The sequence below is a fragment of the Corvus moneduloides genome, chromosome 12 (genome assembly GCF_009650955.1).
Source record: "Corvus moneduloides isolate bCorMon1 chromosome 12, bCorMon1.pri, whole genome shotgun sequence".
Classification (NCBI taxonomy): Eukaryota; Metazoa; Chordata; class Aves; order Passeriformes; family Corvidae; genus Corvus; species Corvus moneduloides.
Window position 1 is genome coordinate 8,876,252 of NC_045487.1, and position 23,718 is coordinate 8,899,969.

Below are 23,718 nucleotides of genomic sequence, written 5' to 3' on the forward strand. Positions count from 1 at the left end.
GCCACTGAGCAGAGAAGCAGTCTGGGGCTGCTGTGTTGGTGTGGGAGATGAGCTGCACCCCTTTGGTTTGAGGTTCTTCCATCAGAGGGAGACTGGAAAGCTTTGGTGCCACTTCTCAGGTCGGTGCTAATGAGGACCTGCTCCTCATTGCAGTACTAATGAGAGATTATAGCTCCAGTGCAGCCTTGAAACCAAAATCAAGTTGTATCAAAGCGCCAGTCCGAATTAAGAGCCTTTCCCAGTGGCTGGTATTTTACAGCCCAGTGGCCAATTTCTAAGTCATAGAGGCCAATTATTTCCAAAGCCTTTGGTGTGCAGCTAATGAAGGCTTAGAAGGGCCCTTCTAAGTGTTTATAAGCCCTGTAGGCGGCAGACATGTAATGGAGGTGGCAGGCACAATTAGCCATCCATAATTCCTCCTAGCAGCTGATTAAAGTCTCTTTATCTGTCTTACTGAGATCAGAAGGGCACATATTTGGGAAATCAGAAATGTATTAGGGGCTGTCAGCCAATGCTAGGGCATGTGTGCTGAGCCCTGGGGCAGTGGCTTGTGCCAGGAGTGGCACAGAGCTGCTGTGTGTCCCCCATGTTGGGGATGGGCCCCTCATTCCTGAGGGGTGGGGTGCAGCCTCCTCTGTGCAGGTCCTCTGCAGCATCAGTCACCCCATCCTGTTATCCTGGCATCCCCTTTGCTTGCGTGGAGCAAGGGGTGGGATGGGATGGCACCGGTCTCCCAGTGCAAAAAAAGCACCACTGGGCTTTTAGCTGCTGTGGAGATACGCAGGGGTGCTGGCCTCACCCTGCACCCAACGAGTGATGAGGGGTGTGAGCTGCAGCTGCTTCCCTCACCCTTCCCGGGGCACTCCGTAATGCCCCGTGGTGGCAATTTCATGGCTGGGTGAACACAGCAGGATGAGGGAGGCCGCCCAGCCCCGTGGTGGTAATTTCGGGGATAGTGAGCGCGGGACCCCCCAGCCCACCTGCCCCGGCCCCGCGCTGGGAGCTGAAGGGGCTGCTGCGTTCTGTAGGAGCGCTCCGAGAGCCGGGGATGCGGGGCGCGGCCGTCCGTGGGTGAGCTCCTGCCAGGGGGTTCCCACGGCCGCCTCCCGCCCGTCCCCCGGCGCCCCCTCCCCACTGCTCGCGGGGGCGGGGGGTCCGCGCAGCCCCGCGCTCCCCGCGCCCGCCCCCGCGGGGCCCTGCAGAGGGGCCGCGCTCCCCCGCCCGCCCGGCACAGCCCTGCCGGGACGCGCCGCGATGGAGCGGGCGGCGGGCGAGGGCCGGCCCCTGCTGCCGGCGGCGGGGGGCTCCGCCGGGCTCTCCTCGCCCGAGCTCTCCTCCGCCGGCGCCGTCTTCATCCTGCTCAAGTCTGCGCTGGGCGCGGGGCTGCTGAGCTTCCCCTGGGCCTTCGGCAGGGCCGGCGGGGCCGTCCCCGCCCTCCTGGTGGAGCTGGTAAGGGCGGACTCGGGGCGGGGGGGACACGGGGGCGAGGGGCTGCGGGCAGCGGTAGTCCCAGAGGGAGACGAGGGGCGCCGGTCCGCGGTGGGGGGGGGGGGGCGGAGGGAGAGGGGGATCGCCTGGCCTGATATTTAGGGATCTGGCGGGGACCCCCTTCGCACAGCACCCCCGTTCTGACCCCGGCGAGGTCAGCGGTGCAACAGCCTTAGCTTACTGTGGTGCCGCCTTAGGGATGCTCTTTGTAGCTGAAGCCACACTTGTAGCCGGGTTGTAGCGCAACGCAAATCGGTGTCTGCTCCCGTACATGCCCCAACCCAAAGCACACCTGCTCCCGTACAACCCAAAGTATCACATAAGGCTGTGTCTCCATCCTTTTGCTGACCTGAGGTACCCAGGGCCACAAGGTGATCTGGCCGGTGACCTGGTCCCCTGGCCCTGCTGGGTCCCCTTCTAGTGTGGGGGTGATGGAGGGTCGGCGTGGTGCTTCTTGCCGGGTCTGTCCCCGCAGGGCTCGCTGGTGTTCCTGGTGAGCGGGCTGGCGGTGCTGGGCTATGCCGCAGCCCTCAGTGCCCAGCCCACCTACCAGGGCGTGGTCCGGGCCGTGTGCGGGGCGGCTGTGGGGAAGCTCTGTGAGGTCTGCTTCCTCCTCAACCTCTTCATGATCTCCGTGGCCCTCCTCAGGGTGGTGGGCGACCAGCTGGAGAAACGTGAGTTGTTTACTCTCACTCTGTTTGGGGCTTGCTTGGGGCCGGCAGCTCTCAGGAGCCGAGGGGAAGGTGGTCCCATGTAGGCTGGGGTCACCCCCCCGGGTTTTCCTGGAAATTCTCAGGGCATGGGGCTCCCTAGTCCTGCCATAGTGTGATGCTCCCGAACTCCTTGGGCCATCTTTCAGGGTGCAGCTGACCCCCCACTGCCCCCCACAGTGTGTGACTCCCTGTACCTCAATGGGACACTGAGTGGGGCCCCCCAGCTGCCCCCCTGGTATGTGGACCAGCGCTTCACCCTCTCAGCTCTGTGTGTCCTCGTCATCTTCCCGCTCTCCGTCCCCAGGGAGATCGGCTTCCAGAAGTACTCCAGGTACCACCTGGGCTATCCCTGTGGTGGCCCATGCCTAGGTACCCTGTACCCCGAGTTACCTCCTCCCAGGAACCTGAGGGGCCGTGGGAGCCCCTCCTCCCTTCCTTCTGGCCGTGTGCTGATGCTCTCCCATGCCCTGGCAGCATCCTGGGCACACTGGCTGCCTGCTACCTCACCCTGGTCATCATCTTGAAATACTACCTGCAGGCAGAGAGCCTGAGTTTGAATGAGCCCCCCCAGCCCTCCAGGTAGGAAGGTTGGCCCCATGTCCCTCCTGCCCTGAACTCCATGGCATGAGCAGTGACATGGGGTGGGGCTGGAGGCAGGGCAGGGGTGGCACTGGGCCCTGTGTGTGGTGGGGGTGAGCTGGGGACAACTCACAGTGGATGATAGCTCCCAGCCCCAGATTTCACCCCAGCAATGCCCCTTTCTCTCAGAATCACCAGGCAAGAGATTCCCATAGTGGCATCCAGGCCGCACAGTTTATGACACAAAGGTTCCTTCTCCATGAGAGCCTCATGCCCTTTGCTCTGTGCTTCCTCTCCACATGCCACAGGTCCTCCTCCTGGACCTCCATCTTCAGCGTCATTCCCACCATTTGCTTTGGCTTCCAGGTAGGTCACCCTGGTCCCTCTGGCTGCACCTGCCAGGGCAGTGCTGGCAGCCCCCATGGCATCCCAGACCATGGGGATGCTGTCGCTTGGAGGGCAGGTTGCAGGGAAGGGGACCTGTGGCTGTTACCAGGGGTGGCTGTGGGGCAGGACACAAGTGCCTGGGAATGGGGCAGAGCAGGACAGGGCACCCATAGGTGGGAGGGAGGATGCTGGGGGTGGGGGCTGTCCCTGCATGGGGTCCCAGTGCCGTCCCCCCTTGCCTTGCAGTGCCACGAGGCCTGTGTGGCCATCTACAGCAGCATGCGCAACCAGAGCTTCTCCCACTGGATCGCCGTCTCTGTGCTCTCCATGCTCATTTGCCTGCTCATTTACTCCCTCACTGGTAGCCCCAGCACCAAACCCTTCACCTCCTCTTTGCCCCAGAGGTCCCCTCTCCCTTGGCTCATCCATCCTCCTCGGGGTTCCTCCGTCCTGCTCGCTGCATGGCCGCCCACCCCTGCCTCTCTGTCAGCAGGGCTCTATGGCTACCTGACCTTCGGTGAGGCCGTGGCGTCTGATGTCCTGATGTCCTACCCAGGGAATGACCCGGTTGTCATCATCGCCCGCCTGCTCTTCGGTGTCTCCATTGTCACCATTTACCCCATTGTGGTGCTGCTGGGCAGGTGAGGGGTGTGGTGACAAGCCAGCTGTCCCCACAGCTGGCGCAGCTCCCCTGGGTGCCATTAGCCCCTCAATCCTCCCTGCCAGGTCCGTGGTGAAGGACCTGTGGGCGACCCCGAAGCGCAGGGCTGTGGCAGTGTCTGAGGCACACGAGCGGTGCAGCCGCGTGGCACTGACGGTCACCTGGATGGCTGCCACGCTCGGCATCGCCCTGTTCGTCCCCGACATCGGCAAAGTCATTGAACTCATCGGGGGCATCAGTGCCTTCTTCATCTTCATCTTCCCAGGCAAGAGCAGGCACGGGAGGGGAGGAAAGTGGTGGGAGGGTCACTGGTGCCAAAGGCATCGCTGCAGTGGAAGGTGGTCTGTCCTTACCCCATTTTGGGGGTGCAGAGGGGACAATGCAATGGGGCTGGGTGAGGGGTGCTGTGCTAGTGGGGCTGAGCTTCTGCACTGACAGCAGGGCTGTGCCTCGTGTGCATGACTGGGACCTGCAGCCTTGGGCCACGCAAAAGGTGAGTGTCTGTGTGTTCAGCAGCGGCGGGGGCAAGGGAAGGGGCAGGGGCAGGGTGTGGTATCCCATGGGCCATGGCCCAGGCAGATCCCTGGGGGTCACCCTGGTCAAGGTGGGAACCCTGCAAAGAGGGGGATTTGGGTATGGAGGGAAGTGCTCTACTGGGTCTGTGCCCAGGAACGTGCCTGGATACCAGGGCTGCGTCCAGGCATCGAGGAGGTACCCAAGTGACTTTAGGGGCAGAAGGGTGGGGTTTGGTGGCACTGGGGCACCCGGTGGGGGCTGGGGTGGAGGTCAGGTTGGGGGTCACAGGGGCAGGGTGCCCCAAGACAGGAGGCCATCAGGTGTTCAGTGTCTGTTGTGCCAGGGAGGTGTGTCCCCATCACCACTCCTGTCTGGAGGGGCTGGGGCACAGCAGCAGCCCGTTTCAGGGGGACCTGACATGGTGGTGGTGAGTTTTGGGCTGTGTGCTTGAGCTTGTCTGTGGTGGCCCTGGGGGAGCAGCAGAGTCTGAGTGAGGATGGAGGTTATGTGGGGGGTGGAGGGAGCACCCCAGGACCTTGGGGCCTTGGTCAGGAGGGTGCTCTGGGGGGCTCATGGACATCTGGGGAGGGGTGAGTGTGCCCCCAAGGGTGCCAAAGTGCTGGAGGGGCCAAGGCAGAAGGTGAGCGGGGGACCGAGCTGGGTGACAAAGGCTTGGAGAGGTCCCCTGGGGAGACCTGCCAGAGCATGAGCCCATCATGAGGAGAGGGGACAACCCAAGCTGGGGCGATGGAGACTGCAAGGGGACAGTCCCAGCCTGCCCAGGACAGTTCATGAAGGAGCACGGTGCTGAGGACCCTGCGACAGAGCAGCAGCAGGGCTTGGGGTGAGTGCTGCATCCCAGGGGCTTAGTATGGGGCTGAGGGGGGCTGTGTGCCTGGGGAGGAAGGAAACAGAGAGGTACAGACCCAGGGGTCCTGGGATTGGGGCTGGAACCAGGGAGGGGACAGAGGTGGAAGTGTGTGGTGATAGGATGGAGCTGGGGATGTGTGGGAGTGGCCGTGCGCGGACGCAGGGTGGGTGGGTGTGGGTCTCTGCTCCTTCAGCAGGGCCCCTGGGCACTGGCAGAAGTGGGAGCGATCTTGTGGTGGCATCTGGTAGCTTTTGACCAAGGTTTGTGTGTCATTGCAGAGGAGACTGGGGCTGAGCCAGAAGGGCTGCTGGGTTCTTCAGCCATCCACCGGGAGCTGTGCAGAGGAGCAAGGCAGAGGAGGCTGACCCTGCAGAGAGCTCTGCAGCCAGAGGAGCTGGGGTACAGGGGTGGCCCGTTCCTGAGGTCAGCTCTACCCCAGCAGCCTCTGCTTGTGTCACCACAGGGCTGCTCTCATCGCCTGGGGGGTGCTCTCCGTTCTCGGCGGTGCCTTCGTCTGTGGGCAGAGCGCTGCCCTGGCCGTGCTGGGGCTGCTGCGCTGAGGGACCACAGAGCCCCATCGTGACTCCCACCACAGCCCCCCCACCGCCCTGCCCCGCACAGGTGCCCCGAACACAGCCACACCACTGGATCCCATGGCGGTTTTATTTGGCATCACCGTCCCCGTTGTACAGTGGCTAATAAAGACAGAGAGGGTATGGACAAGGGTCGTGTGCCACACACCCTGAGGGACCCCCACGCACGACGGGGTGGGTGTGGGATTGGCACAGACAGACAGACACACAGACAGAAGTGCAGACCCCAGGAAGGAGGGGAGGCAGCCACCCTCATGCCTGCAAGGCACCAGCTGCAGCTGTGCACGTGCAAAGGAAACCCCTTGGGACCCCCCACACCTGAAAAGGACTAAGAGGTGCCTTGGGAGCAGGGAAACCCCGCTCTGCCACCACCCTGACTCTCCCCTGCGACACGGGTCCCCCTCCCTGCAGGCACACACACACTGCACCAGGCACAGCCTCAAGTGCCCCAATCTCCTCCCTGGGTGGCCCATGGGGAGTAGCACAGACCCCCAACCTACTCCCTGCTTTCAGGGGGGCTCCAGTCTCCCAGCTCCCACTCCCATCCCTGCTTCCTAGTGCCTGCCTGCCTGCACCCATCACCCCCACTCCCTGTCTACCTATGTCTGGGGGATGTCCCCCTCCCCAAACCCTGCCAGCCCCTCCCTGGCAGTCCTTCTTTCCCCCGAGACCACCCCACGCCAGGGAGAGATCACCCAGGTGATGGGGTAGCTGAGGGAGGACTCTGTGGGGTGGGGGACACGCACATGGGGGTTTCCTTCACTGCAGCCAGGTCACACCAACATCTCCCCCAGTCACGGCCACCCTGCAGAGGGGACAGGTGCTGGCGGGCCCCCGGCACTGATGGTCACTCTCGGCTCAGGGTGCACCAGGCAGCTGCAGGGGAGCATCACTGGAGGGTCACACTTGCCCAGCCCCACGTCACCCTGCCCCCCACCCCAGCCCAGCCAGCTCAGCCCATGCTGTCCTGCACACCATGCCACCTGCCCACCCTTACTCCCCAGCAACTGGAGAGGTGCTGGGTGCCCAGGGGTCCCTGTCCCCCACCCTCTGGGGTGGCTGCCCTCCTACCTGGCACGGCCACGCTGGAGACTGCCTCAGGCTGGCTCAGCGTGTCCACCTTGACGTGCTGGAAGCCCTTGCATGTGGCACTCTGCAGGTGCCTGTGCCCAGATGGGAGAGTGAGTGACACCCAGGCCCCCACCCCAGAAACACCATCCCAGCCCCCCACAGCACCATGGACTCTGGCAGGGACTGGGTGCCAGCAATCCTGTTCACTTCCCCCTGTGCAGAGCACCCTGCCTCGGTTCAGGATGGACCTCCCATCATCACATCCACAGGCACTCCCCGGTGGGAGGCGTAGACCCACCCCAAACCCCCTGTCCTGTTCATAGGGACAGCCCTAGGACAGACAGACAGACAGCTCCTCAGTCCTACCATCAGACAGGGGACACAGCTTGGGGCTCAGCTGCTCTAACAACCCTCCACACCCAAGCATCGCAATATGGGCTTTTTTCACCCCCTCCCCTACCTCTTCCAGTCCTCCTCCGTCTCCCAGAACTCATAGATGATGAAGGTGACCCCATCAGGCAGCTTCACAGCGGTGACGCTGCCAGAAACAGGGAGAGGGGGTGAGCCCCCAACATGGGGCATCCCTCCCCATGCTGCAGCCACAGGTGTGTTCTAGGGTGGGCTACTGAGGGGGGACCCAGCCCCAGCAGCCCAGGTAGGGGTAGGGCCCCCATCCCAGCACTCCCCATCCCACGCAAAAGCAGTGTTGGTGGCTTAGCATGACTACATCCCAAATCCTGGCTGTTTTACCTCAGTCCTTCACTTGGTCCTCACTCCAGCCCACCTTAAGCCCCCCATCTCCCCAGCCCCATGATGTGCAGCTGCTGATGGTACCCACTGGAAGCAGTCCCGCTCCCCGGCCACACTCTTCAGGTACTGCTTCAGGGAGCTGCAAAACTCGCCCAGGTGCTTGTGTGTCACCGTCATCTCGTTCCGCACCAGGAGCAGGTACTGCCGGGCCCCCAAACACAGCGACATGTGAGACCCCGAAAACACAGATACCCCCCCGCCGAGTGTGGCTCTGTGCTGCAGGGTCACCCCAGCACCCACGGGTGGTGGTCGGGCACACTCACCGTGCAAGCCGTGCTCTCGCTGTCCGACAGCCTCTGGTGCAGGTCAAACCAGAGGGTCTGGGAAAAGGGGAATAAGCAGCAGAGGGGGTGGTAGATTGGCTGAGGCTGCATGTCCCTCCCTGCTTGGTGGGTTTCTGTCCCCAGCATTTGCAATGACTGTGCCCCCTTCTCCACAGGGAATGGGCTCCAAGAGCCACTTGCATCTCCAGTCAGGACCCTTTGCAAAAGTTCCCTGGGCTCCCATTGCAGCCAACCTCCCCAACACTGTCCTCATCCCTGCCCCAAAACAGCTGGGGCAAGGTCCCTGGATTGTCTCTGGGATGGCAGGACAGCCCCATGCAGGGAAATGCTGGCCCTTACCTTGTCCTCCAGCTTGCCAATCAGCTTGGCCAGCCTGTTGATCTGCCCCTCCAGCCCCTCTGCCTTGGTGTCGGGGGAACCTGCGCAGAGCCAGGACACAGTAACGGAGTGAGGGGCACCTGCAGGTACCCCCTGAGAGCCCCGTGCTGCTGCCAGGACCTGAGTGCTCCAAGCCACCCCAGGCAGCCAGCACTTACCAGTCTGGAAGCTCTTTCCTTGTTCCCTGGGGACCATCCAGGTGGTGGGAGAGTAGCTGGGCACAGGGTTGTCATACCAGGTGTCACTCAGGCCGCGACCATCCTTGCTGGGGTAGTGCCTGCAACCAGAGAGCATGCAGGGTGTCAGGACAGCAGAGCTGGGCACGCACAGAGTGGCATGAGCCAGCACTGGAGCATCCTTTCTGGCAGCTCTGCTGCTGACCCCTTGGAGGGCAGCAGTGCCCACACTGTGCCCAGGCAGTGCAGGCTTCCTTCCTGCACCACCCTTTGGCATCAGCCAGTGTGGGGAGTGGGTCAGAAACAGAGGAACGTTGTGGGCTGCTCGCAGCAGCCATCACTTTTCCTTCCTTCTTATGGAACAGCACAGCCCTCCTGGCAGCACCAGCAGCCCTCAGGGACTTTTTCTGTCCTAGACAGACACCTGCAACATGGGGCATTCTGGTCCCTGTAGTTGTGCCCAGCTGGCTGGCTGCACCTTACTGGGGCTGGTTTTGCAGTCCAATGTCTTTGGTGACTTTCAGACAGGAAAAGTTGCTGTAACCCAGGCTGCCCGTGCTTGAATGGCTGCCCACGAGCAGGGGAAGAGACCCCTGGCTGCATATCCCACTAACAGACTGCAGTTGCGGTTCCCCTGGAGAATAGAAACACATCCACTGTAGCATTTCCTCCATCCTGCTTCCTTTATCTGGGTCTACAAAGCCCATTTGGCCTGGAGGTTGCTCAAAGCTCAAACTCTCCTGAAACACTTCCACAGATGGAGCATCCATAATCACCATCCAGCCCCAGATCCCCAGTGGTCCTCCCAGGACCCTGTTTATTTGCAAGCCAGAGAGAATGCCAGACCTGCCATCCTCACAAGTGCTTGCAGCTGCCGTCCATGTGTGTGAGATGGGAATGGGTTTGGGGATGAATGACCCTCTCCTTTCTCCTCCACCGAGAGGAAGCCTGAGCCACAGAGGCAGAGGTTGAGCAGCTCAAAGGATTTCCAGTGTTTCCTTCCAGCAAGAGCAGCTCCGTGCCAGCTGACTGCTGACAGAGGTGCCTGGGAGCCCTGGCTCCTCTTGGCATCTTTTGTTAGTCAAGCAGCTCCCAGCTGGAGACAACACACTGAGCACCCTGGAGCCAATGGGCACCACACCAGCCAGCATCTCCCTGCCCTCCTGTCCCTCTGGCACCCGGATCCTCCAAAGCACAGCTGCCCAGTGCTCTTTCTCCAGCTACCCTGAAAATCAGCCAGTGTGGGCTCCACCATACACACAGGAACACAATATGAGGATCTGGTCCCAAAGAACATCTCCAAGATATGGAAGCAAGAACAACAACAAAGGTGGCAGGAGCGTCCCTTTGCTACAGGCTGTACAATTATCCCTCTGCTGGTCCTGGATAATCCCCTGTCAATAGACAGGAAATTAGGCAAAAACGGACAGAGCTTTATTTTTACCACAATTTAATGAGGTGTCTCAAGCTTGGGCCTCTGCCTTCACACTTTGTTCTACAGCCCTTTGTTTTGGTGCTTTTTAGGCCTCCTCTTTGTCTTCACTCGGATGCAGGAGATAATTTTTTGGTGGGATTTATTTTTCTTTAGAGCTGTTATCTTCATGAGAAAACAACTACAATACTCCCCATTATGATCTGTGCCCACACATCAGCAAATAAAAGCCAGCAAAGTCTTTCATGGGCTCTAATTGCTCTGCCTGATGTTGGGTTTGTTCCCTCTTTATTGTTTCGCAGGAGCTCCTACTTCTTTTTGTATAAGGTTTGCCACAAAACAAAGAGAAGAAAGAGATGTGAGATGATGAAACCCACAGCATTCCTGCTAGAAAAGCTGGTGGGATGGTGCCAGAGCTGCCCAGGTCTCACTGTGTTCCAGAGAGTGCTGTCTTAGGAGGCAGCTGGAATTTTCACTCTCCATGTGCCCCTCTGCCCGCTCATGGCTTGGGGAAGCCAAAACATTCCCGTGCAAGCATCCCGAGGCCTCCTGGTTTGAAGGAATGGCAGGAGAGAAGTTCGTTCCATGAGCGTCTGACAGAGTTTCCGTGGCAACCTGTCCTGGTTAGAGCTGGTGACGGTGGCACTCTGGAGAGGTGAGTGACACTGACACCGAGGGGGGCTGTGCTGAGGTTTGACCTCTGCTGCTGGGAACTCCTTCTAGCTTAGCCCTGGCAGCACTCGGTAAACCTTGAAACCGTCTCCCGTCTATTGCCCAAGCTCAGTGCCATGTGCTGGGCTGCTGGGGTGGGGACAGCCCCCCAGGGGACCAGAGGACAGCGTTGCCTGTCCCCAGTGCAAAAGCACCTTCTTCCTCTGGATGATCGCGCTCGCTGAGTGCTCTGGCAGGAGGGGGAGCTGCCCCTGTGGGCTGTCCCCAGCACACCTCAGGCACAGCCACCCCTCTGCAGGTGCCTGTGCTTTGCCCTGGGTGGGAGCGGTGGGTTTGCTCAGAGAGGCAGCCCCGTGCCCCCAGCGCTGCCCGGCGCCAGGCTGCTGCCCCTGGTTTGCATCCCCCCACACACCGCTCGTGTTACGGGGCACTGCAGGAGAGTAAGGGACAGGGCAGGAGAGAGCGGTGGAGGAAAGCCCCCAGAGTTCAGGAAGCCGGGAAGGGAGGCAAAGAGAAAGGCAGCCACTCGCCCAGCTCCCCTTTGCTCCTGCGCAATGCCCGCTGCGTCTCCCTCACCCTGCAAAAGCTCCCTCCTGCTCCCCCTCCACCCTCCTGCACCAGAGGAGGGCAGGAGTGCTGCGCACCTGGCGGGGTTGGTTTGCTCGTCGATGGCATCCACAGCACTCTCCACGGAGCTCAGCAGCGACTGGGTCTGGTTCGCCGTCTCCTTCAGCAGGAAGCGGGTCACGAACTGGTCCACGTTGCTGCCGCTCTCGTACACCTGCAGAGGCACACAGTGAGCGCGGTGGGTGCCAGCGCCGGCCACGCAGCACCACCAGGGTCCCCAGCCAGTGCAGCATCTGCCCAGCATCCTACACACAAGCTGGTCCCCTCCATGTCCCCGCAATGTAAAGGGGTGTTACCCAAAGCCCGCAGTTGCTCTCTTTAGCATGATCTTAAATTCCTTTGCTATTGCCTTGCAGCCAGTGGGTGCAGGTATGAAAAGTGCATCCTGTGCTCTGGACATCCCTACTCGGAGAGCTTCAGTGTGTTATATACAGTGCCCTAGTCCACAGCAGTACTGCCAAGCCAGCACTAAAGTTAAAGGGGTTTGGGGTGATTAACAGGGCTCAGTGTGCTATTTGAGTGTTAGAAGCTCCCAGGGTAATCCAAACTTTTTCAAGACAGAGAACACCTAAAAATGTTTTAATAGCACAACTGATGTGCATGAAGCACCCAGCACAGCCTTTCCCAGCACAGCCTTGCTGAGCCCTCTCCATGGCACCGTGCTGCTCCTACACCTCCCGACAGTCACCAGCAGAGGTGGGACACTGGCACAAGCAGATGGACACTGGCACAGCCTGTGCAACACTGACCCAGCCAATCCAGCATTCATTCATCACCACTCCAACCAGTTCAACACCAGCCCAACCAGACCAAGGCCAGCCCAGTGGCCACTGACCTCACTAGCTCTGGCTGAAGCCAGCCACTCAGCATCAGAGCTGAAAATATTTGCAGTGAAAAAAGGGCTCCTCTAAGCCCAAGCTTGCCAGCACCACTTTTTCCAACCCATCAGTGCCTGCTGGGGCAGCACATTGCCCAGGCAAACCCCTGCTGGGCGATCTGTCCCTGTGTGCTCACACCTCCTGGCATGGGACTCCTCTGGGAGGGACTCATGAATTTTTGGAGCCATGAGACAGGGATGGATGCTCCTGGCTCCCTGCATTCCATCAGCAGTGACCACACTCAGGGGACCAGAGTGGTCCCAGCAGCACTGGTTATCTGAGCACGCAGCAGCACAAAATGAGCACCCCAAGCTCCCCAAAGCAAATTATTCCTATTTTATGAAGCTATTAATAAGGGTTATTTCCATGGCAACTGGAGCAGCTCTGCAAGAACCCAGAGGGCCTTTATCTCCACCTTTATCTCCCATATTAAATCATAAAAGAAGAATGAGCTGATGGAAAAAACCCTTTGGGGAATCTGATCACAGAGCTGATTTCTCACCCCTGGTTTGGTATGGAAGCACTAGTTTCTTGATGGCTTCTTAAGCATCCAATTAGCAGCAGTTAATGACTTCTGTCTAACACAAGAAAACTTGCTCCTCTCCCTGTCCCAGCCACAGTATTTCTGGGGGACATGCACGACATGGTGATCCTTGATGGATGGTGATGCACAACGTGGTGATGGTGATGCTGAAACCATCTGCCATGCAGGGTGCCCTATCCATCATCTCCTGCACCTGCTCTCTGTACACCACTGGGTGCAAGGAGGGAGATGTAAGGAGGGAAGGATCCATGGGCTGCATTGCTCTTTCAGCACAGCCTGTCCCAGGGCACTGGGCAAACGGAGACAGGACTGTCTCAGGGCACTGAACAGGCTGCAGCAGATCTGCATGAGAACCAAGCACTGGGATGCTCCTCAAGTTTAGGGGATGCATTTGGCAATGCACAAGTGGACCCTGGCACCTTATGAGTCTTTGTTCAAGCAGGACCATGCTCCCCTCCACAGCCCTGGTGCTCTCCAGCACATCCCAGCCCAGCCCACTCCACCAGCATCTTTATCCGACAGCCAGGTCAGAGAGAGGAAAGCATGCCACTGGCTGGTTGGACTATGCCTTTAGTTAAGAGTTGGGAGTTTCTGGGACATGATTTTCCCCGATGTGAGCTGGGGCTGGATGGAAGCATGGGCTGGAGCAAGGGGCTGCACCCACGCCCTGAGACCCCCAGTGCTGGTCCAAGCAGTGATGCACTGCAAAGACAGAGTAATTCACCAGAGTGTCCCTCCCCAGGGCGATCTGCAACACTGCTGCTTTGTCCTCTCCCCCTCTCATAGCACCCAACCACACACCACAGCTCCCACGGATATTCCAAGCCCATCTGCTGATTTTACACCTGTTCTGTGCTCTTTTTCCCACACTCCATCTCCCTTGCAGGGCTTTGAACAGTGCACCACAGCTTTTCCATTTCAATCCAAGCATCAAATAAACAGGTAGCTATTTACCTCCACTGCTCTGCTGCACTCCAGGACTCTACAGCCTGTCTCCTGCAAATGCCACCAAAAAATATCCCAAACAACCCTTCCCATGATTCAGGTCAGCTGACTGCTCTCCCTAGCAAGGGAGCTTGCTCCTTTTGGAAAATGGTTTTTATGAATGCACAGGCTGTGCCGGCTGCAGTCCGATCATTCTGACTGGCTCTGGCAGCTGAAATATAAAGCTGTGAGAGTATGTGTAGTTAAATGTTGGATGTTTTATTACCTAACCACAGCCTATAATCTTGGTTCAGCTTCAGGAAAAAATCAAACAGGTGATTCCCACATGCATTTAAATCAGCTTAACTCTCTACATACAGATTCAATGGATGGATGGATGGATGGATGGATGGATGTCAGGTACAAAGCTACTCCAGCCAGTGCAGAGAAAACTGGGGTGTTTGTGAAGATCTGATACTTTTTGACAGGCTGGTAAGTCAAATAGCTCAAAAAATCAAACAACAGTGATTTTTTTCTCCCACTTAACTAACTGGTCATTTGCCAGCCCAGCTGTGACATTGGCTCTTGGGAGCTGAGTCAGAAACACATATTGCTTAGAGGTTTTTTCATCAATCCCTCAGGCTCTCCTCTAGCACATGTCTTCTTCAGGGTTGCAGAAACAAACCATTAAAAGACCAGCTATAAAGGAATCCTTCCCATTGTCTTATTAAAACATTTGTCAGACTGTCCTAGTGAGATTTAATGAGGTTTGGTCTTATTAATTCCACCCTGAAGAGTTATTTCCTCCTTGCTTAGCTTGAGAAGTTAAAATATTTATGGAGATAGTATAATAATAATTGCTGCTCAATCAAGCTGCTTTGTGCCAGAAGCTCTTGTACCTCTCCAAGCCTGCTGTTTTCCATCCATCATTTCTAGGCAAGCTCTCTGCTGAGCTGCCTGGCCTTGACTTGCTGCTGCAAACAGGTGGCTGTGAGTGTTTGCAATGAGCAGCAAGTGTAAAAACATCATTGAAAGAATGGCCTTGAGATTTCTGTGTTGAAGGCTCTCAGGAGAGCCTCAGAAAGCATAATGATTTTACAAACCAGGACATGAGACAGAGACATTCAAAAATGAGAGAAGAATGGGAAAAGGACAGCTTGCTTTATTGGGGAAATATTGCCCAGGGCCGGGTCTCTGGTCAGTTGGCTGAGGTCCAGGCCCCAAATCCACCTTCCTCCTTCACATCATGGGCTTTTTATGTGTCTGTAAGGCACTTTCCCACACACAGTGGCAGCTAACATAGGGGCACAGTCTGTTCAAAGCCCCACCACAGTCCTTCCAGCTTTTCATTTCCACATGCACCCACCCAAAATTGCCCGAATTCTGGCACAGGTTAATGAAAACACTCCTGGGATGTGTTACCTGTGCAAAGCATAGCTGGGATTTTGATGCTATTGAGTGCTTGAATTTGCCAACCAGTACCAAGTTTCCCTCACCAGACATTGCAAATGGATGCCTAAAAATGGGCTTTCATGGCCATGTCCTTGTGGGTATCAAATACTGGGGAAGAAGAGTTTTGATGTTGTTGAACATCTCAAAGCTTCTTTGCTGGCATTTTTAAAGGTCACTATTCAGCTCATTAAGACTACAGGATGTAAAATATAGATTATTCTGCACCACCCACAAACTCGGAGACCCACTGTGACATCCCCACATCTTCCCTCTGCCTCACAGGGTTACACCCTGACCAACAAGGCTTCCCAGTGCTGGCTTTCAGTGAGACTGGCCAAATTGGCTGACAATTACCACTCCTGGGGACACTGATGACTTCTCCAACTGTTAATAACCACAGTCCAAGCCCACCCACAGAGTGATGCCACCGAACTGAGAAGGCTTTTCAGTTGGAAACCAAAGGCAACTCTGTTTCACCCACAATTTCCCTCCAGTTAAAAAAACAAAACCCAACAACAAACCTATTGCCATGCCATAAAACACCCATCAGGCCTCATCCTGGGGTGATGGAGCGGTTATCTTCCACCCACCCAGCCCTTTAAAAACCAGGCATGTGTTGCATGGTAATCTCTGAGTGGCTGATTTAAATTCGTTGCTCATAATTGCCTGTTTGCTTCCAAGAGATATTTTCTTATAATTAGAATAACACTCAGACCTGCCTCTTTCTCCTTTTCCTCCCCCCGACTTTTAAATCCCTTCCAAAGCAGAGACCCAAACCTGATTGCTTGGCACATAATCAGTAGGAGAAACCTGAAGAGAACAGGCATTTAAATAGTTGATAAATGAAAGCATTACCATATGAAAGACCCTGAGCCTTCCTGAAACAGCTCTAAAAAACCAAATGAGACACCTGTTCAGATTACAAAACTGACAACAGCATCATATGGACTTTAAAAGTTTTTTGCTATAAAATCCTCCTTTTGCAAAATTCAGCATTGGACCCTTCTCATCTCACACTTACCATGTCCGGTCCTGAAGGTCTCCTCCTGGACCATTCCCAAGCAATTTATCACAGGACTTCTCTATTCTCACTGTTAGAGAACCTCCCTGCTGCATTGGGATCCCATCATTTCTTGTGCAGCCACACGGATGTGAAGGGCAGGTATCTGCTGGCCCACACATGTGCTGTGCTGCACATCCCCGAGGTCACCTATGGATCCAGAGCTGGCCCCTCTGCCCCCTTTCCACTCACCCAGCAGGCAAAGAACAGGCTTGAAAGAGTGGCCTCTTACTTCTCAACACGCTGGCTATAGCCTTTTGCTTCACACAAGTTCCTAATTAGATGTATTAATACCCACAACGCAGCAATTTAATACATATTTATTTCAGTTTTCCAAGGGAAGTGCAGATTTTGTTTTCCAAACAGGACCTACTCAAAGGACCCTGCAGATGTAGCCGTGTGGGATGGTCAAGCTGCTGAAGGCTCAGCCTGGCTGTGCCAGCTCTTATGCTTTGACTTGCTCCCTGCCCTTCCTTTTGGTGGCTCCTTCAAAGCTCCTCTCAGATTATTTGGCAGTGCAACAGCACTGACACCTGGGGGATTTTTTCCCTTCACCATACAATTTACCTAAATTCACCATACATATTTGCCTAAATCCCAGGAGCATAGACCTAAAATGGAAGGCAAGAGGAGGAAAACTATGTCCTCCAGGAAGTCCATGAGAGCTGGAGCCAGGACAGCACAAGCAGGACCTCCAGAGACTACGCTCTTCCTTTTCAGAGAGAATGGAAGGACGTGAACTTTGCAGCAACAGACAAGAAGAAGAGCAGTGAATGAGGATCCTCTTCTAAAAATAAGTTCCAAGAGAGGCCTTAAGATTCATCTCCCTGCCAGTCCCTGCTCCCCACAGTCTGGCAGCCCAGCTGGATATCATGCACAGCCCTGCAAAGCTGGCAAGAAAATCTCTCCGGATGGCATTGCACGGAGAAGCGGCTTTCTGGTCTGGAGTCTGAACAGAAAAGTTGGGTAAAATTCAGTTCTTGCAGAACTGAAGCAGCACATTTTGTTTTAATTTGTGGTGCAATATTTTCTTAAGTCAGTTTCAGAGAAGAGTTGCAGGAATGCTTTCTGGGAAGCTAAACAAATGCACCTCCTTTCCTTTCAGATTATTCTTCAACTATAAAGTTCCATAACTTTTCCAGAAATCAACATCTGTTTTTTGCTATCAAAATTGATACAAAAATTGTTCAGAGATGTGTCATTCAAAACACATGGAGAGTTGACTCAACCTTTACCAATTCATTGACCCATCACCATGCTTTTCTTTTTTCAGACACAGCCATTCACCTTGATTACATCTTTAACTGCATCATAGGAGTGTTTCAGAGCTGTCGTGTTATAAAATCACCCATCCAAGAATATGAAAAGAAAAGCAGTTGATAATCCCCAAAACCACTCTCTCCCCATCAGGGCAGACACTGCAAAGGTGAGGATGGATGATGCTCTGAGCCCCCCAGAAAAGGCAAACTGGTCATTTGAGCAAACAACCTGACCCCTAAAGAAGAGCCAAATGCTTCCAAGGGGGAACATGACAAGTTGTGCAGGATCTCCTGGGGTTCAGGCAGGTACAAAGCACCAGGAGACAAGCTGTTCCCGTGTTCAGCAGCAAGGAAGAGAGAGCAGTGTTTTTCCAAAGGAGACACTGGCGTGGGATAGAATATGAATCACCCAGGAGGGAATATGGAACAACTGATGTGCTGCAATGGAGTGGTACCCCCCAGACCTCAAACCCAAACTAGAAGTCTTCAGCTGTTGTTCATGTAACCACCACGAGCCAAGGCCAGAACATGAGATCTGTGAGAAGCCATGAGCAGCTCACATTGCTTGGGCTGGGTACAACCCAGAACAGCCACCACTGTGCTGCTGTTCCACCCTGCCACGGGTCTGTCACCCGACACGGCACAGCCCTGCCCCAGGAACCTGACACCCTCAGTATGAGCACCACGTTCATTCAGCAGAGCAGGAGAAAACCTGCTCAGGTTAAATGAAAGGCTGAGATAAAGGATTAGCTGGAGGATGGGAGGAAAAGGTTCTTTTTGAGTATTAGTTCTACTGACTATTTTATCTCGAGGTGTCATCATGCAAAAAAGAGCAATATCACTTTTGGCAAGCTTTAGTTTGGCAGGTAAGAATGCAAATAAGAGCACTCTAAATTGCTGATCTTGGCTGTGCTATAAAACAAAAAATATCATCCACCATTTTTAGCATCCAAGACTGCTGGCAGATGGTTCTTGCTCTGGGGCTGTAACTGAGCTGCTCAAACAAGCACAGTTTGCAGTTTGCTGCTGGGGGCTGAAAACTGGGGGAGACCCACGGCCAGCCTGGCACCAGCAGCAGGGAGAGTACATCTGCTGCAGCACCTCCACCAAGCCCCAGGAACTCAGCATCTCCTGTTCACTGCCATTACATCTCACAAAGCAGAGACAAGAAGGGTGGATTGATGCAGGAACAATTTAACTCACGAATAATATGCAAACCTATTCACCTGTGTGTAGATACCTCTGAGCTCCCTACTGCTGCTGATGGAGCAGTAGCAGCAGCTGGTATTGAAGGTCAGTGCACTCAGTTTTCCCTTTATGATTTACATATTCTCTCATCTAAATAATGATTCTCAGGGGAAAATACATTTGCAGCTGCTTTGAGTACAGTGCCAGCCCATAAGACTCGTGGTGTTTGTCACCCTGACAGGAAAAGGCTCTCAGGGGGTGTGTTGTGTCACCACTTGGTCATATTTCCTCTCCAGGTCCATTAAATGAGATAACTGCCAGTGGAGCTGGCAGCAAGCAAGCGAGGAGTAAAACTCTTTGCTCTCTCTCCAGGACCAAAGATGATGCTGAACCCCAAGCAGAGGCTGGTCCAGGGCCACACTCAGATGCTCAGGCCTGCTCCATAAATCCTTCCTGCTGTACCCTACTCTTCCCTGAAGCCAGTCTCATTCTGGCATGTGCAGGAGGGTTGCAATTTCAGCTCCAATTTTGGGTAATCTTGCTTTCCAAGCACCCACCTTCCATCTGGGACAGGGAATGCCCCGAGGTCAGCCACCAGTGCTTCTTGGACCTGTCTGCTGCCCAACAGGAGCATCCCCAGGAAGGAATGATTTGACTTTAAATCTGAGCTGCTTCATCCTTGAAGATGTTCATCACTCAGCATTTTTTGGATTTCTTTGCAGCTTGCTTTTAAAGTTTGCCTCACCAGTTAAGGTCAGCCTTGCTGATGCTTGCATGGTCAGTCCTGCAAAATGCTTAATTGGCAGAAGATGGGAGCAGGAGCAATCCCAGTGCAGCTGGCAGTGGAAGCTGGACCTGACAGGAACAAGGATAATTGGACCTCTCAGGCTCCAAAACGCACACTGTTTTTTTACCAAGCTAAGTCACATTTCCAGGGGGGTCTGGGTGAGGATGTGCAGTGGTAAACACCACATCTGCCACCCCCGGGCACTTTCCCTATCACCCTGGAGGCTGGCAGGGATGGTGGAAGCTTTGGGTGGGCACTGTCCCACACTGTCCCCTAAGGCAGGGGAGTCAGGGGGAAGGGGAGGGACAGCAACCAACCTGGCTTTGCTCTCCCAGCTCCCACCATACCACACATGCCCTCCAACACTGGACACAAACCACGTCCTTCCCAGTCATGTTGGTTTTGATATTTGCTGACTGCACTATACAACAGTAAAAGACAATTATATAAGAACATCTCCTGCTGTCAGCTTTATTTAGAACCCAAAAGTTCATTTCCTTTCTCTCCAATTTAACTTTGCATTTCCAATTGTCACTGGCAGTCATTTCAACGCAGCACGGACATCACTGTATTGGAAAATAATTACAATGACAGATTTTGTTTTGCTGTGTGAGACCTTCCACTACCGAATCTAATTACTGCTGATACTTTAGGAGCTCTTCCAGCATGAGATAATTGCTGCTTTCTCTTTTTATGAGCAAGAAATAATAAGTTGTCTTTAAAGGTGAGAAATATAAACAGCAATTAAATACCATGGTTCTCCATGCCCTCTCATAAGCTGGCACTTCTTCTCAGAAAGACAGCACAGAAGAAGGTTGGGCTTCATTTATCATTTGCCCCAATACATTGTTTGAAAGGGAGGAAATAGGAGCTCTCCTAAATGATCAATAGTGTTCTCCAGCTTAGGAAATGTGTATTTTATTATGGAGAAGCAGGAGCATCTCACAAACAAAACAGTTTGCTCACAAGTCACAATGCTCAGCATCATCACCCAGCCCTTTGCAGGGTCTGGCCACAAGAAAAGGTGTAGGGACAGCAACAGGCTCGAGCATCAGGGGGCACAAAACCACGCTTGACTCTACCAAAACCTGCTGCTTTGGCCATCCTTCATCTCTTCCAGTGTTTATAAAAACATATATTAAATGTATAAATCTTTTAAACATCCTGCTACCCCATCAGCATGGGACCCTTGATTACAGCATCACATAGGGAGGAGATGGGGTGGAAGGAGACTGCACCATGCCTGAAGGTGTCCAAGGCCAGGCTGGGTGGGGCTTTGAGCTCCACTCGTCTACTGGAAGGTGTCCCTGCCCATGGCAAAGTGGTGGAACTTGATGAGCTTTAAGTTCCTTCCAAACCAAATGTATCCTGTTTGGACACTGGAGACGAGTTTCTCTACCACTCACAACAGCTTGTTCTCTGTTGGGTTTTATTTTCCCCTGCTTCTTTACCTGAACAAAGTGCCTGCCTTTGAATAATTCATTGATGAGGTTTGTACCACTTTGTTCACAAAATCACAGCAGGGAACAGTGCTTTTCATTAAATACTTCTTTGCCAGCTCCTCTCTGTGATGGAGTCTTGCTCTGCTTGCTCCCTTGCCAAAAATCTGCCAGGCAGGGAAGAGCAGTGCACCCCACAGGCTGATAAAATGAGGGGATGGGAGGATGCTGGGGCAGCATTCCCTCGACTGGCTTGGGAAATGTCTGCATTTGAGATGAAGTGTTGTGATCCTTCAGTGTCACGGGAGGAAGGTGCCTTCAGTGCTCCAGATCTCCTTGTTTCTCTCCACAAAATCATGATGGAAGTGACCAGCTCAGGTTTAGGTAAATGACCTTGACCTGTTGCAATTAAGGCAGATGAATCCTGCCACAATTTGCTGAATCAAGGAGGGAGAAAGGTGTTCTTCTTAGGAGTGGACTGGGATTATGAATAACCGCCCTACTTCTGCTGCAGATGTCTCATGCAAGGTAATACCCAAATGCTCAGATGCCTAATTTATAAGCAGGGAATAGACCATCTTCCTCTTGCAAAATATTAGGAAGAGTTAGTCATTTATATTCACATCACATGAAAAAGCAGTGGTGGAAGGCATCATGAACAGCAAGCTGGAATGAATTACTAAGACCTCTATTGGCATGTTAACATTTATTTGAAATACGTAGTTGGCAAACCTGATGGTCATGAAAACTGCTAATAATGAATATAAATGAGACATGAACAGACACAGAAACTTAATTGTAAAAAATGAACTATTACTCTTGTCTTTCATAATGTTGATAAAAAAATCACTAACACTTCAGACAGATCAGTGCTTGGCCAAAGACTTTTGTCTTTAATTTATTATGGCAAGACATCAACATCTTAAATATGTGCCTTCACTTTCCATATTGCCTTCCTCACAAACATCAAAAGGGATGGATTTCAATTAAGCAAGGAAATAAGGCTCTTTACTCAGCAGCAAGAGGGGAGAGAAATTTGCCATTTCCCATTCTAACTCCTAAAACTTCTTATCATTGTCACTTCTTTAATGTGGAGTAATTTGAGTTTCTCCTTTAGCTTCAAAGATAAATGGAAGGGAGATTTCAATCTGGATTGCTTGCAGGAGGGCTGTAGTTGGATTGGGAAGTCCTTACAACTCCTTTCTCCTTGGCTTGGTCCTCAGCATACCACCTTACTGCTCACCAGTGAAGAGGAAAAATGCTTTCTATTCATCGTGGCACAAAAGAACAATGCAAATGCGGTTGAAGGTGGAAGTGGGAGAAGGGATTGATTGTCCTGAGGCAATAAATATCATTGATACAGCCCAGTTGCACTATTAAGTGGTATGGAAAGACAGGAAAATTATTTCAAAGGAACTAAACCTCTATGAACACTTCTCTCATCCTGGTAAGACAACAAATGAGCGGTGCACCTCTCTGCAGGGATGTTTATATGGTACATCAGCTCAGATTTTCTAGGTATTCATAAATGAACTTCAATATGCTTCTTGATCACTGTCAGTGTCTATAATAGTCCAGTATCATTAATATACATGATGGATTTTTTAAAGACTTAGGGCTACTTTGCACTTGTAAAACAGGGCATTATATCTTGGTTTTGGTGCTTGCATGATTCTTCTGTGGTCCTTCAAACACACAGCCCTCTAGTTTCTAATACAGCAGCTTCATACATGAGCAACTGTATTTGGAAAGCAGGATGCCTTCCAAGATGGAAGCTGGATTTAAAGGCAGCTCTATCATGTAAAGTTTCTAAAAGCCCTGTCAGTGATGCTAACAGCAACTCATGCATTCAAAATCCCACCCCAGAGACCAAGAGGCCACGTTGTCTGCAGAGCAGGAGCACACAGCACTGCTGAAGAGGATGAGGACCTTTCAGATTTATGTGCTCTTTAATGCGACATTTACAGTGCTCACTCTGTGCCTGTGAAACTCGAGGTGCAGGAAGGAGAACTCACCCGTTTGGTGTAGTCCATGGCCTTCAGGATGGAGAGGTTCAGCATCTCCAGGGAGGCCAAAACATCTTCATAGTCTCCCATATGGTCAGCAAAATAGTCTGGGAAAACCAAGAGAAACATGATGGGAACATGTTAATGTAACTTGAGGCCACACAGCACAGCAAGATTTACTATTGGTGGTAAGATAAACCTGAGAGGATGGTTCCAGGTATATTTTTATACTCTTTATCTTCAGTCAAAGTCACAATTTGTCCTGAAGGGATGGGAAGTGGTGTGATTCCCATGAAGTTTGGGACCATTGCAAAAAGGAGATGTAAGACCCAGTAATTCCCACTGAAAAGAATTCATCAGGGTCTTTATTTCTACACCTACTTCTGCATTTGATTTTATATGGTCTCTCTCCCTCCTACTGCTGGCACGGAGGGAGAAGTCTCAGAAGAAATCCCCCTTGACATTCTTTGCCACTCAAAGCATCCAAATACTTCCCCGGTTCACCCCAATTCATATGAGCTGAGACTGGCCTTACATCGTTCCCTACATTCCTATCACATTTGCACCTCAACCCACCATCACAGGTTGAATAGGCTTCTGGGAGTAAAATATGCCTTGAAAGGAAGAGAACAGAGCTGCAAGCTGGGCCCGAAATCATGTGTTCTCCACAGAGAAGGAGCCACACTTTCTCTGTGCCATCCTTATCCTTCCCCTGTTTCTGGTGATTGACACAGAGCACAGCAAAAAGCTGCTCCTTAAAAGCTGCCGGGGCCATTCCTCAGCACTAGGACATGGAGCTTCACACTGAGGTGACATCTCTGTGGAGTGCAGAGACTTCAGGAAACAACCCCACTAATTAGGTTTTCTTGGCTTAATTAGAAGTGCCTATAGCTATTTACAGTCTGAGAACATATCCAAAGGGA

General features: G+C 53.6%; 2 protein-coding genes across 8 annotated transcripts in view; one reads left to right on the top strand and one right to left on the bottom strand.

The window, feature by feature from the left end:
* The first annotated feature begins 1,251 nt into the window (after nucleotides 1–1,251).
* Nucleotides 1,252–5,935, top strand: SLC38A8 (solute carrier family 38 member 8). Of its 4 annotated transcripts, none has more exons than XM_032121572.1 (10): nucleotides 1,252–1,449; nucleotides 1,964–2,162; nucleotides 2,379–2,532; nucleotides 2,676–2,780; nucleotides 3,089–3,146; nucleotides 3,414–3,528; nucleotides 3,658–3,808; nucleotides 3,894–4,093; nucleotides 4,267–4,321; nucleotides 5,679–5,935. In XM_032121572.1, exons 1-10 carry the CDS (start codon nucleotides 1,255–1,257, stop codon nucleotides 5,773–5,775), a joined length of 1,329 nt encoding a protein of 442 aa, XP_031977463.1. In that variant the 5' UTR covers nucleotides 1,252–1,254; the 3' UTR covers nucleotides 5,776–5,935. The 4 variants fall into 4 exon arrangements, with proteins under 4 accessions (XP_031977463.1, XP_031977464.1, XP_031977465.1 ...); XM_032121573.1 differs by having other exon boundaries at nucleotides 3,661–3,808; XM_032121574.1 differs by having other exon boundaries at nucleotides 3,661–3,808; nucleotides 4,270–4,321.
* Nucleotides 5,865–23,718, bottom strand: part of NECAB2 (N-terminal EF-hand calcium binding protein 2) — a 91,069-nt gene continuing 73,215 nt past the window's right edge. For 3 of the 4 annotated variants that reach the window (XM_032121581.1, XM_032121577.1, XM_032121579.1), the window contains 9 exons: nucleotides 22,805–22,902; nucleotides 11,276–11,412; nucleotides 8,510–8,628; nucleotides 8,313–8,392; nucleotides 7,953–8,009; nucleotides 7,718–7,830; nucleotides 7,340–7,417; nucleotides 6,880–6,971; nucleotides 5,865–6,684 (listed from right to left, as the gene is read on the bottom strand). In XM_032121581.1, the coding sequence (XP_031977472.1) occupies nucleotides 6,656–6,684; nucleotides 6,880–6,971; nucleotides 7,340–7,417; nucleotides 7,718–7,830; nucleotides 7,953–8,009; nucleotides 8,313–8,392; nucleotides 8,510–8,628; nucleotides 11,276–11,412; nucleotides 22,805–22,902 (803 nt within the window). In that variant the 3' untranslated portion in view covers nucleotides 5,865–6,655. The remainder of the gene's footprint in view (nucleotides 6,685–6,879; nucleotides 6,972–7,339; nucleotides 7,418–7,717; nucleotides 7,831–7,952; nucleotides 8,010–8,312; nucleotides 8,393–8,509; nucleotides 8,629–11,275; nucleotides 11,413–22,804; nucleotides 22,903–23,718) is intronic. The other variant, XM_032121578.1, reaches the window with a different exon arrangement.

Coding starts and splice junctions, on each gene's coding strand:
- SLC38A8 (XM_032121572.1), top strand. CDS start 1,255: ATGGAGCGGGCGGCGGGCGAGGGCCGGCCCCTGCTGCCGGCGGCGGGG. Junction 3,147..3,413: donor CCATTTGCTTTGGCTTCCAG/GTAGGTCACCCT, acceptor CTTGCCTTGCAG/TGCCACGAGGCCTGTGTGGC. Junction 4,322..5,678: donor AGCCTTGGGCCACGCAAAAG/GTGAGTGTCTGT, acceptor GTGTCACCACAG/GGCTGCTCTCATCGCCTGGG.